Source organism: Globicephala melas, chromosome 2 (assembly GCF_963455315.2).
Source record: "Globicephala melas chromosome 2, mGloMel1.2, whole genome shotgun sequence".
NCBI lineage: Eukaryota > Metazoa > Chordata > Mammalia > Artiodactyla > Delphinidae > Globicephala > Globicephala melas.
This window is the reverse complement of record NC_083315.2, coordinates 168,390,591-168,403,191: the sequence shown is the minus strand read 5'-3', so window position 1 is coordinate 168,403,191 and position 12,601 is coordinate 168,390,591. Positions and strand designations below refer to the sequence as shown.

The 12,601-nt window shown below is 55.2% G+C and overlaps 1 protein-coding gene across 4 annotated transcripts in view; it reads left to right on the top strand.

Annotated features, from left to right (window-relative positions):
- The window catches only part of SYNE3 (spectrin repeat containing nuclear envelope family member 3), a 91,463-nt gene that overhangs the window by 36,276 nt on the left and 42,586 nt on the right, over nucleotides 1-12,601 (top strand). For 3 of the 4 annotated variants that reach the window (XM_030883460.2, XM_060295251.1, XM_030883459.2), the window contains 3 exons: nucleotides 2,310-2,467; nucleotides 10,557-10,729; nucleotides 12,005-12,314. In XM_030883460.2, coding sequence (XP_030739320.2) covers nucleotides 2,324-2,467; nucleotides 10,557-10,729; nucleotides 12,005-12,314 — 627 coding nt within the window. In that variant the 5' untranslated portion in view covers nucleotides 2,310-2,323. The remainder of the gene's footprint in view (nucleotides 1-2,309; nucleotides 2,468-10,556; nucleotides 10,730-12,004; nucleotides 12,315-12,601) is intronic. The other variant, XM_060295252.1, reaches the window with a different exon arrangement.

Below are 12,601 nucleotides of genomic sequence, written 5' to 3'. Positions count from 1 at the left end.
TTTTCAAACGAAGCATTCAAAGGTAGGGAGTGGCTGCAGGGAACGTATTAAGTTGTTAGAAAAACATCAAAACATCTCCAGAAGAAAATAGGGAGACTGAGCTCTGAGGACCGAGGTCCCAGAGGGAAGCCCACCCTGGGTCACACACTCCCTTCCCCTCGCTGGTGGCGTCCTTCCCCTCTCCCAGCGTGCATCGCGCAATCTGATCGCAGACCTGCCAGTGCAGGGATAGAGGTGAAGGGCGGGATGCCCACATTCCCAGTCAACGCCTGTTGTACAACCAACTGATGATTGAGAAAAAAGGGCCAACAGACAATTCAGCCAATGTTAAGAAATTATTTGGTTTTTTTAATTTTAAAGTAACGGTTGCCTTTTCTGGAAAATTCACAAAGTGCCTAAGAGGAAAAATAGGGAAACAGAAAAACTTCCAACTGTGATTCCACCAACCAGACAATGGTCCTTAGCCACGTGGCCTCCGAAGACACCGTGCCAGGAAAAGAGCGGCCCGAGGTCACGTGGGATGCTTTCAGCCACTTGCCCACACCCCTCTCTCCGCTTCATCACATGGGCATTGGCTTTTGTTTGTTTGTTTGGACGACTTCACGTGGCTTGCGGGATCTTAGTTCCATGACCAGGGATCAAACCCATGCCCCCTGCAATGGAAGTGCGGAGTCCTAACCACTGGACCGCCAGGGAAGTCCCTACGTGGGCATCGTAATGGCGAGATTTCCCAGTCTTTTTCTATGAGCATGTTTTTTTTGTGGTTGTTTTGTTTTTATTAGCTGTAGAACTGGGGCTACTAAGTATAAATTTTGTTGCATTTTTTGATATTATCATTAGAACCCACGTATTCTCCATCACAAATTCATTTCAATCCTACTTGTTATTGGCTGCATAATATTCTTTTTTTTTTTTTTTTTTTTTTTTTTTTTGCGGTACGCGGGCCTCTCACGGTCGTGGCCTCTCCCGCTGCGGAGCACAGGCTCCGGACGCGCAGGCTCAGCGGCCATGGCTCACGGGCCCAGCTGCTCCGCGGCACGTGGGATCCTCCTGGACCGGGGCACGAACCCGTGTCCCCTGCATCGGCAGGCGGACTCTCAACTACTGCGCCACCAGGGAAGCCCGGGCTGCATAATATTCTGAAGTGCAAGTGTGTGATACTTTCCTTAACTAATTTCCTATTGTTGGGCATTTGGGTTGTTCTTAGTTTTGTTTTGTTTTGCCTTTTTAACAAATGCTGTGGTTGGTTTTGGGTGCATGACGCTTTATGCCAACGCTGGGCTATTTCAGCATCAGCAGAGGGTTTACTCTGTGCTAGGCATTGTGGGAGATTGGAGGATAAACTAGACACAATCCTTTCACCTAAGATGCAGATATAAATAACTTTAATCCAAAGTCGGTTATAGTTGCCGTAAGCAGACAACTAGAACTGAAATACAGAAGAGTTTTTCCTGGGCTTAATGGGATTTTAAGAAAGTTACGTGAGAAAATCTGAGACCTTGTATCCGCAGCTAGAAGGTAAGGGAAAGAGAGGAGGGGACAGGATAGCAAAGCAGTTGGTTTAGCTGGGAGACCTATGCCAGGAAGCGGGCATCCCCGAAGGCAGTGGGTCTCAGCTCAGATGCTAGGTCAGTTGATTGTTAGTGGTTGCCAAGAGGTAGGTGGTGCGTAGCTCAGTGGAAACACTTAGAACATCTGCCAGGGACCCAGGTTTGGTGGAGAAGTAGCCACAAGACACCTGGCTCACCGGGCCATCCCCCAACCTGAGATATTAATTTCAGGTGAGATTCAGGGGCTGGCGTCAGCCTGGCCAATGCCCAAAAACTGTGTTTCTTAGGTTGAGGCTTTTTGATCCATTCAGATCAAGATTCAGTGTCTGTCACAGACATCTCAGCCTGTGTGTGTTTTAGGATCCCCTTTTGGAGGGGTTTCCAGCCAAAAAGACAGGAGACAGTTGGCCCTGAGTGCCAAGCTAGCGTCAGAGGGGAGCAGGGAATCTGAGACAAAGGGAGCCTTTGCCAACCGGGCACCCTGGGCCCGCTCTCCCTGCCCAGCCCCCGGAGAGGCCAGACCTGTTTCCCTTCTCGGCCCACTTCCAGTCCTTTGGCTCTCTGACAAACACGATCGCCTCTGGCTGTTGGCACCGAAGCTGGGCATCAGGAGGGTGCTGGGGGTGGAGGGCGAGCCCCATTCCCAGGGTCAGGCTCCCCGACCCTCGCCGCCATCAGCTGGCTGGGGCCTCTCCACAGCTTGCCTTCCCCCCCGCCCTCCTCACCTGTGCGCCTGACCTCGTGTGGTCCTGTCTTCAGCCCCTGCAGGTGCCATGACTCAGCAACCGCAGGAGGGCTTCGCCAGGAGCATGGGGGATGCCCAGGAGTGGATGAAGGCTGTGCAGGAGCGGCTGCAGATCAATGACAACACCCAGGGGCCCCGCGCAGCCCTGGAGGCCAGGCTGCGGGAGACCGAGGTATGCAGAGACCGTGGCCTTGATAACCCTGTGGCCTTGGCCCGGTCCCTCCCTCTCAGGCCTCAGGTTTCCCAGCTGTTGCGTAGCAGAGCGGACTAGACGGGTGTTCTCAAAATCTGATGTCTTTGAATCTCCTGGGGTTTAAGTGCAGATTGTGATCCAGGAGCTGGGGGTGGACCCGAGATGTGACATTTCTGACGTGCTCTCGGTGACACCTTTGCTGGGAGTCCTAGGATCACACTTTCATTGTAAGGGTCTGACTCTCCCATCCTGGAAGGGGGCACCGTGCGGCGGGATGGTCTCCACCCCCAGGTGGCCCAGGCCCTGCTTCCTGCCCCTTCTCTGCTTCTCTGCAGCTGAGGCCCCTCCCTTGGCTCTTATAGTCCAGCTCTACCCTGACCTGGCACAAGGCAGAGGCTCAGTGCCACCCTGACCGGAAGTGCCGATGCCCAGTGACTGGCCCAGCACTGTGGTGCCCCCCACCTGAGGTCATCTGCTCTGGGCCAGGGGCCGGGGGAAGAACTCTAGACTAAGAGTCAGAGACCTGGGTTGCAGTCTCCACGCTGATCTAAAGTGCTGTGTGACCTCGGCCACATCCCTGTCCCTCTCTGGGCCTCAGTTTCCCATCTGTAAGTAAAGCAGTTGACTTAACGTCTCTCAGGTCATATCCATTGGGATATGCCACAATTCTAATTTATCACCTAACAATGGTTGCTTTATTTAAGGGGAGGCTTACCTCTTCCTGCACAAACTGACCCCCCAACAGGCTAGAAATAGAGCTGACCCCACACCCATGTCCCTGTATCTTGTCTTTTCTTTCTTTCTCCTTTTTTTTTTTTTTTGAGCTGTCTTATTGATTTTGCACATTTTATTGAAAATATCTAATGCTCTTTTTGGAAGTGGACAGTTAAAATTAAGAATCGATATCACCTTTTCAGGGCCAACGGCTTAAGTGTCACCACACAGTATGAAGAAGGACCCAGGGTTTGCATTTTAAAAGTGGGGAAACTGGGTCTTGGAGCGGTCTGGTGACTTGTTCAAGTTGCAAAGGCCTCTGGGGAGGACACTCCACCCTAGAATTCTGGTCTTCTGACTTCTTTTCAAATTTGCTTTCTGCTTCCCTACAGCATCGTGTGCTTCTGCTAGCGTCAGGGTGCAGGGTGTTGTGGTTTCTCAGGCATTCTGTTCAGTAGAACAGCTCACTGGACTAGAGAGAGGACAGGCTTTGGAGTCTGGAAGTCCTGGGTTCAAATCCCAGCTCTGCTTCCTGCTGGCCCTGTGACCCCACTGGACCTCTCTTCACTTCCCTTCTAGAATGGGTGAAGCTCATTGTGTCAGGATGCTGACTTCGAGAGGGTGGGTCACAAGCTGCCTTGAGGAGGCGTTTGTTGCTGATGGATGTTAACATAGAGAAAGCCCTGTGCTACCTGTGAGGCTGGATGCAAATGACCTGAGTTGACAGTGACAGTGGCACCCTCTCTATTCCCCCTCCCCCACCCCCAGTCCCCTCCAGTGTCTTCTGGCATTTCCTGTCATCCCAGTTGCCCTCAGATTAGTCCTTCCCAGTCCTTCATTGGTCGGACCCCAGAGGATCTGAGACCCTCCACTTTGAGTCACGATTTCCGTCAGCCTCCCCTGTGCCAGGCCTCGAACCCTTGGGATGCCAGGTGATGGTGCCTGGTCCCTGCCCTCAGGGAACTCCTCCCAGGTAGGCACAGAGACTCCCACTTGTCCCAGTGGGAAAGGCCCCCCATCCCTGCTCGGCCTCCCTCTTGGTGTGGCACCATCCTAGCACGCACCACCCTGGACCACTCGTCCTTTTATAGCAACCATGAACAGATACTTGATGCAGCTGGTGAGAGCCCTGCCCAGGGGACCGTCACGGCAGAAAGGAGGGGTGACCATTCTTGAGTGGCCTGGTCAGAGGCTTCTCAACTGGACGGTGAAGTGAGTGGAGAACCCAGGGTACACGGGGAGCCCCGAGGAGGTCACGTCCCCCAGTCTAGAGGGTCAAGAGAGGCCTCTGGGGACAAGGGTCTTTACTGCTGAGGCTTGAATGAGGAGTTAGTCAGACTCGGGGATCCAGGGGGAGGGGAGGGAAGGGGCTCCAGGCAGAGCGAACAGAATAGGAAAATAACTGGAGGTGGGCACAGCTGGGGGCACATGTGGGACACCCCCGATGTTGGTGTTGGGACAGCATCAACCATCAGGGAGAAGCAGGGGTCAGGGCCAGAGAGGTGGGGAGGGGTCAGTGGTTCCAGAGCCTGGAACAGGGAGCCAAGGAGGACCCCTCCTCTGTAACAGAGCGGGTGATGGGTTGGAGATTTGGAAGGTCAGGGGCAAGCCTGGTGAGGAGAGGAGTTGACAGCCAAAGCCCCTTCTCTTGTCAGTCTTGGCCTCTGTCATCATCGTCATTATTATTGTCACCAATATTCGTTATCAAAAGATGACTCTGCCCGGTCACTGAGAGAAGGGAGCTGACATTCATTCAGCAACTATTATGTGCTCAAGCCTGTACTATCAGCTTTCATGTTTAGTTTCCCCAAAGCCCTGTGATCGTGGTCTATTGTCCCCACTTTTCAATAGTGAAATGGATCCCTAGACACAGAGATGGGCCAGAGTGGAAGGAATGGATCTTGTTAGGGCTTGAACCCAGGGCTGAGTGCAGAGCATCACTGACTGTCCCCGTGTGGGGTTCTGGGGCGGTGGAAGGGGTGAGGCGCACCCTACGCTCGGGTTCACGGCATCACGGGGACAGGCACGCACCTAATCCTGCAGTCGCACAAGTATGTACGAGGTGCATCCCTAACATGGGTCTCGTGAAGTTATTCTCCTCCTCTAAAACCTTCTATGGCTCCCCATTGCCTGCGAGAGAAAACCCAGCTTCACCTGGCATCAAACGTCCTCCACTACTTATCTGCCACAACCTTCTTCTCCAGCCTCAGCTTCCCCCTCCAGCCGACCTCCCAGGCACACATCCTCTCCCGCTGGCAGAAAACCTCCTAGATTTCCTATCACCAAACCTTTGTGTGTGCTGTTGCCTGTAGTTGGAACGCCCTTTCGTTTGGGTGTGGGTGTGCATGTGAAATGAAACGTCCCCTCGCCCACGTGTCTTTCCTAACCCCTTCCCCCAGCCCCAGCCCCAGCTCCTGGCAGCCCTGCACAGCACTTGCTGTCTTAGCGCACCAATCCCTTTGGACCTTGCACCATTTGCTAACAGCTCATTACCCCCTGGTGGTGGGTCTGGCTTCGTTAGGCAAAGGCAAGGGCGGCCCTTAGGAAGAGCTGTTGGCAAGGCCAAGGTGACCGGGTTCTGGAAGCCGAGGGAGCACTTCCATCAGGTGAGCCCTCAGGGATTTGGCCTGGAGCCTAGGTCAAGGGAGCCGTGTCCTGGGTGCCCCACCACCGTGCTCTCCTACGGGGCTCAGACCCGCTTGTTTTCTGTGTGCTTTGATGTTTCAAAACCAGTTTTGCAATAAGAAAACATTTCACCCTTGTCCTCTGGTGAAAGGGAGCAGCTAGAGCCTTCTCCGCCTGCTGGCCCATGGGACCTCCCCTGGGGCTGGGGTCTCCCATGCGATCCCTCCACCAGCTCAGTGATGCACGTCCCAAGTGCCTGTTGGCTGGAGTGACCAGGATATGAGTTCTGATCCAACTCTGCAGCTTAGTAGCTGTGTGGCCAGGAGCGGGTCCCATGCCCTCCTGCCGCCTCATTTTCCCAGTTGTAAAGTTCAGGAAGAACCCCCGGCAGGGACCGGTCACCTAGAGAAGGCCTCTGGGGACACGTGACTTCACTGCTGAGGCTTGAATGAGGAGTTAGCCAGGATGGGGGTCCAGGGGGAGGGGAGGGAGGAGCCTGGGGGAGGGGGAGAGCTGGGGCCTGGGGCCTGCAGGCCTGGGTTCGAATCCCCGCTCCGGCTGTGGCACCTGGGGAGAATTTCCAGTGCCTTCTGAGCTTCACTCCTGGGGAAAGTGCTAGTTGCCACCTTGCAGGAGGGTGGGAAGATTGAGGCCAGTGACTTACTGGCGCACTTGGCAAAGTGCAGGGCACGCTGGCAGAGCCAGTGGAGAAGGTTGTTTCTCGTGGTTTCGATGCAGGGACACCAGCCTGTGGACTCTCCCAGCCCACGCCGGTGCCCGCAGCGGCTGGTCTCCCAGGTCGCCGCATCTTGTCTCTTTGCCCTCCGCGGCTCTGCGCTTGGGGTCTAGGCCAGGCTGTTTCCTTACTGGTTTCCAAGCCTCTTTATGGTCAGAGACGTGCCACATTTCCTAGGACTTGGCTTCCAAAAGCCGGATGCCCTGAACACGCCGTGTTTTCCCAGCTTTGCTGGCTCAAATGTCTGCTCAGCACTGAGGCCTGGTGCCACCGCCACCTCCTCATGAGGCCTTCTTGGTTTGCCCACATCCTTCCTCAGAGCTCCAAGTTTGGGGTCTGTCACAGCTCTTTCACAGTCATCTGTGCCCTTGTCTGCAGACCCCCTTACAGCCTGCAAGCATCGGGCCATGTTTGTTTCCCTCCTGGACTCTAGTACCCAGCACAGTACTCAGCACAGTACCCAACACAGTACTCAGCTTGGTACCCAGCAGAGCACTCAGCACAGTACTCAGCATATTACCCAGGACAGCGCCCATCTGGCCGTGACTGCGTTGAGGGAAAGCCCTGACTCACCACATTCCTCCAGCCTTCCTGAACTGCTTCTCCTCCCTGCTGAGGTTTTCCCTCCACCCAAACCCCGGCTGACTTTTGCCCTCACTGGCTCCCTCGAATCAGAATTGCTTTGTGGCTACAGTTCAATGACTCCCTTCCCAGCTGGCTCGTGTCCCTTGCCAAGCACTCCTGGACCGTGTCCTTGCTGGGGTGGGGCTGTAGGAGAACCACGCACGAGCCAAAGAGCGGAATCATCAGGGCAGAGAAGGAGGGTGGAATCTGCTTCTCGAAGGTTGGCTTTGCCAGCTCAGCTCTAGCCTCTGGTCCCACAGCAGACATGCCTCTGGTCCCACAGCAGACATGCCTCTGGTCCCACAGCAGACATACCTCTGGTCAGTGTTTTGGTTTGGGGGCAGGGGTTTCTGCTTCAGGCCAGGTGGGGCTCATGTTCTGCCGGCCTTTGGGACTGGCCAGCTCTTCTCTCTTTGCAGGGAGGCAACAGGCTCACTCCCCTGCAAAGAGCGGTGGGTCCCCCCATCTCCCATGTTCCCCTGGTCCAGCCTGTGCTTCCCTGGCCAGGAATCAGGAGGGCAAAGGTCCGGAGGCCTAGAGGAGGTCACACCATCAGGACCCTGGACTGGTTCCTTGTGAGTGTGGCAGAGAGAGACTGAATTTAGTTTCTTCCCCAAGCTGCTGTCTCCCTTCATTCACGGAGCTGGATTCCGACTGAGGTTAAGTTGGGCAGCCCCTGTAGAGGAGGCCTCGCTAACCGCTGCAGAGAATTGTTCTGCAAAGCTAAGGTTTCTGTGGGTCCCCGGTGCCCCCACTGGTAAAACTGGAATCACCCTGGTGCCCATCTTGCCAGCTTGGGGATTGGGCATGGGGTCTACGCCACAACTCTGGGTGTCAGAGACATCAGATCCTGAATTATTATTATTATTTCTTTCTTTTCTTTTTTTTTTTTTTACGGTACGCGGGCCTCTCACTACCATGGCCTCTCCCGCTGCGGAGCACAGGCTCCGGACGCGCAGGCTCAGCGGCCATGGCTCACGGGCCCAGCCGCTCCGCGGCATGTGGGATCTTCCCGGACCGGGCCACGAACCCGCGTCCCCTGCATCGGCAGGCGGACTCCCAACCACTGCGCCACCAGGGAAGCCCTATTATTATTAGTTCTAATCAAATTAAATCTCACTGGATGGCAAGAAATTCATCCTCAGCCATGCTGGGGGACCCCTTCTTCTGAGAGGTGTGAAATGTTCTGTTCAGGGGGTGGGTAATCTTACTCAGTCCAGAACATTCCACGGTGGCCCTGGGTCTTTGGTCCACACTCGTCACTGTGGTGCCTTTGTCCGCCACTTTGCTGCCCACTGCTGAGCGGGACTTGGGGTCCCTGCTGGGCGCCTGCTCTCCCCGTTACCTGCTACGGTCCGGCAAATCCTGCTGCTGGTCCCAGCCCTGAGCCCCAGACCACAGCTCTTTTCCTCTCTGGGGGAACCTCCCTGCTCCTCACGCTACCTCTCTACACCCCACTCAGAGCACAGAGACAGCCCTTGTAAGGAGGTTCTTCAACCTCACTCTTTGATAACACGCATAGGCAGGGAAGTCCCTCTATACCCGGGGTCCCCAAGCCCTGAGCCGGGGACCGGTACCCATCTGTGGCCTGTCAGGAAACTGGCTGCATAGCAGGCACACGAGCGAAGCTTCTTCTGCTTCTCCCCGTTGCCCACATAACGACCTGAAGCACCTCCCACCCTGCCACCACCCGTGGAAAAACTGTCTTCCACGAAACCGGTCCCTGGTGCCCAAAAGCTTGGGGACTGCTGCTCTATACTATCATCGATGTCATCATTAACCATCGTTAACCACTGTCATACGAGGTAACAAAAAAGGACTGGGACCATTGCCCGTTTGCACGTGTTGGGGGAGGGTCTGCATAACCGCTCAGTGGTTTATAAAGTCCACTAACATCTATGTTCTAATTAATAGTGTTTTTGAAAAGTAATATTATAATCCTATGAGATAGACAAAGCAGAGATTGTTATCACCATCTCTGAGTGACAGAGTGACCTGCCTGGGACCACAGAGTTGTCAGTGGGGCAGCCCTGGACACGGCAGGAGCCCCTCCCCGACCCCACCCACAGCGAAGGCTCAGACGGCCAGCCCACTGGGACATCAGTCTAAGAAAACTGACTGCCAGCCTTAGGGAGACAGGCTGGGGAACAGCTGGAGCTTTAGGCAAATGCTGTGCTGTCAGTAAACATAATCAGAAGGTAAGCAAAAGATAGCGGTAACGGTGAACAATTTTGGAGTGATGGGAGATGCAGTGTGGGCCAGGCCATGTGCTAGTGTATCTCGCAATGTCACTATAACCTTGGGTGGCGTTAACCATTATCTTCCCCCATTTCATAGGCCTGGAGAGTTTAAGTACCATGACAAAGGTCACACAGGTAGTGGCGACGAGCCCTGGAATTGGAGTCTAATCTTATTTTGACTGCAGAGACCAAGCTTTAGTTGCCAAAGAACTAGAATAATAACAGTGAATAATGACAACAGCTAACGTTACCAGATAACGTACTATTTGCCAGGCGTTGTGTATCAGCCTTGGTCCTCCAAGAAGCCAAGGCCAAGGTGAGGTTAGATATGCAAGACGTTTAATAGGGAACCATCTGTGAGAGAAAATGGGACGGGAACCCGGGGTGGCTGGGAGGGACACGGTCAGTCCAATGCAGGTCCGACCCTGAGTCCGGGAGAGCAGGGAGAATCTTGGGCTGCCGGGTGGTTCTCAGGGAATTTGGCAAGGCCGTGGGGTGTCCCGAATCAGTCACCCATCAGAGGAGCCCAGTGTCCTGTAGTAACGGGCCTGCCTTCGTGTTCCTGTTTGGTCACTGGTGGGAACAGCTGAGGGAGCGAGGCCCTGGTGCCAACGGCAAACTCAGAGATAATTCCGAGCCTCGGCTGGGGACCTGGGCCAAGCGCACTCCCTGCAGTGGGCCTGAGAGGCAGATTCTCATGGTGCCACACACTGGGACATGCACTTTACATGCATTTTCTCAGTTAATTCTGGAAAAAAAAAAAAATCTGAGAGCTGAGTACTACTATACACCCACTTTACAGACAAGAAAACCAAGGCCAGGGAAGTAATGAAACTTTTCTGGGTTCACGCAGCTGGAAACAGGCCCATCAGGGAAGGGAGGGCACTCCTATCATCAGACAGCTCTGGGCGGTTCTGTGCTGATTAATCTCCATCGCCACTCGCTCCCACCCCAGAGCCCTTAGCAGCCTGCCCAAGGTCACAGGAGGAGGGGCAGGGGCTGCGACTCGAACCCCAGCTCCTCTGGTCTCAAAGTCCTGCCTCTTTCCATGTCTTGCCACTGTCTTCCCAAGGCTCTGCCTGTTGGCGTGTTGTCTAACTCCTGGGAACTGGCTTTCTGTCCACAACAGAAAATATGCCAGCTAGAGCCAGAGGGCCGCGTGAAGGTGGACATGGTGCTGCGGGCGGCCGAAGCCCTCCTGGCATGCTGCCATGAGGACCAGAAGCCCGAGATCCTGGCCCGGCTGAGGGACGTCAAAGCGCAGTGGGAGGAGACGGTCACCTACATGACCCACTGTCACAGGTAGGGTGGCTGGGTACCTTTCCAGGCCTTTGTCTGCGGCTGCTGCTGACCCTCCGTGCCCACCACCACGCTGGCCTGGGGCTGCTGCCCAAGGGACATTTCTTCAGTCCTGGGATTAGTGGGAACAGGATGCTCTCTTGGGATGTCAGTCAACCCTGCCTGCCTCTTTCTAATTATAATCAAGCTTAATGAGGATAATAGACAGTGGGAGCCCATCGTGTTTTGCCAACAATTAATTCTTGGTAGACTTGCCGCGTGTGCATCCTCCAGCAGAAAGGCCAAATGGCCCCGGGGGGTAAGAAGGCCTGTTGCCTTGCTAGCGCTTTAGCCCAGATTCTCTGCTTGTACCAGGGAGCCAGGTCAGGGGCGGGGGCTTTGCCTGACCTAGGATCGCCTCTTGCTCTGCTGGTTACTTGCTGTGTGGCCTTGGGAAAGTTACTTGACCCCTGAGCCTCAGGCGCCTCATCTGGACAATGGGTATAGTCAAGTGTTTCTTGAAGGTTTTTAGGAGGATGGCGGGGGGATAGCAAATGTCGAGAGCCAGGCACAGCGCTTGGCACACAGGAGGTCCTCAGTGGGCAGGAGCTGCCAGCATCTTCTCCGTCTTTATGAAACCAGAATGTTGAGTGGACGGGGGGGACTTTACTCAGTGTTTTCTGCTCTTCAAACTCTTTCACTTGGAATTCCAAACGAATAGCTTGATGTTGGCTGGACCGATAGGGCCATCTCCACATTACAGACGGGGAAACTGAGGCGGGTGCAGAGGCGGGGTAATGCAGTGAGTTCATGGCACGCCTGGGACCCGTGCACAGGCCCCAGCCCTCTGTCCCCGCTGAGCGGTGACGAGCCCACAGATCCTATTGTACTCCACAAATTAAGAGACACACTCCCCGTGGCAGTCTTCTCGTGACTGCTAGTGGGCACCCATGTGGTAAGAGCCAGGGTGACTGTGTGTGGAGTCCCAACGCCAGAGAGAAACAACTGTGGACATCGTTGTGCATCACTAATAGGAATTGGGGGTCCTGGTGGCTCAGGGCCTCAGCAGGCTGGGGGTTCTCAGAGCAGGTCTGGAATCTGAACCACCCTGATCATTAGCCCCATGGAGCTTGTCTCCCAGACGGGAGGGTCTTGTCTATCAGGACTGGGGTGAGGCCCGAGAGGGTGTCCTTGTGCCCCCTCCCGCAGCCCCCCAGTACTGGGGAGGGGGCAGCGGCACGGCCTCCCCGCCCATGAGCCTGGTGGGGGGATGCTCATGGCCGTGGCCTCTGCCTACAGCCGTATTGAGTGGGTGTGGCTGCACTGGAGCGAGTACCTGCTGGCCCGGGATGAGTTCTACCGCTGGTTCCAGAAGATGACGGTGGTGCTCGAGCCCCCTGTGGAGCTGCAGCTGGGCCTGAAGGAGAAGCGCTGGCAGCTGAGCCACGCCCAGGTGCTGCTTCAGAACGTGGACAATCAGGCCACGCTCCTGGACCGGCTGCTGGAGGAGGCGGCCTCCCTGTTCAACAGGATCGGGGACCCCAGCGTGGACGAAGCCGCGCAGAAGAAGCTGAAAGCCGAGTACGACGCGGTGAAGACCAAAGCCCAGGTGGGTGCGGGCAGCGGGCTGTCTTCACCCCTTCATCCGTCACCTGCTCCCATCTACCCGTCCAGCCACTCGTTTGCTCCCTCACCATCTGTCCATCCATCCATCTACCCACCATCTACTATCCACCCACCCGACACCACTCACCCACCACCATCCACCCATCTCCCCACCCTCCTATCCAGCTGTCTACCCACTCACCCATCTATCTCCCCTCTAAACTAACTACTAAATCCCTTATTTACTATCTACCCACTCACCACTCCATCCACCACCAAATCCCTTATTTA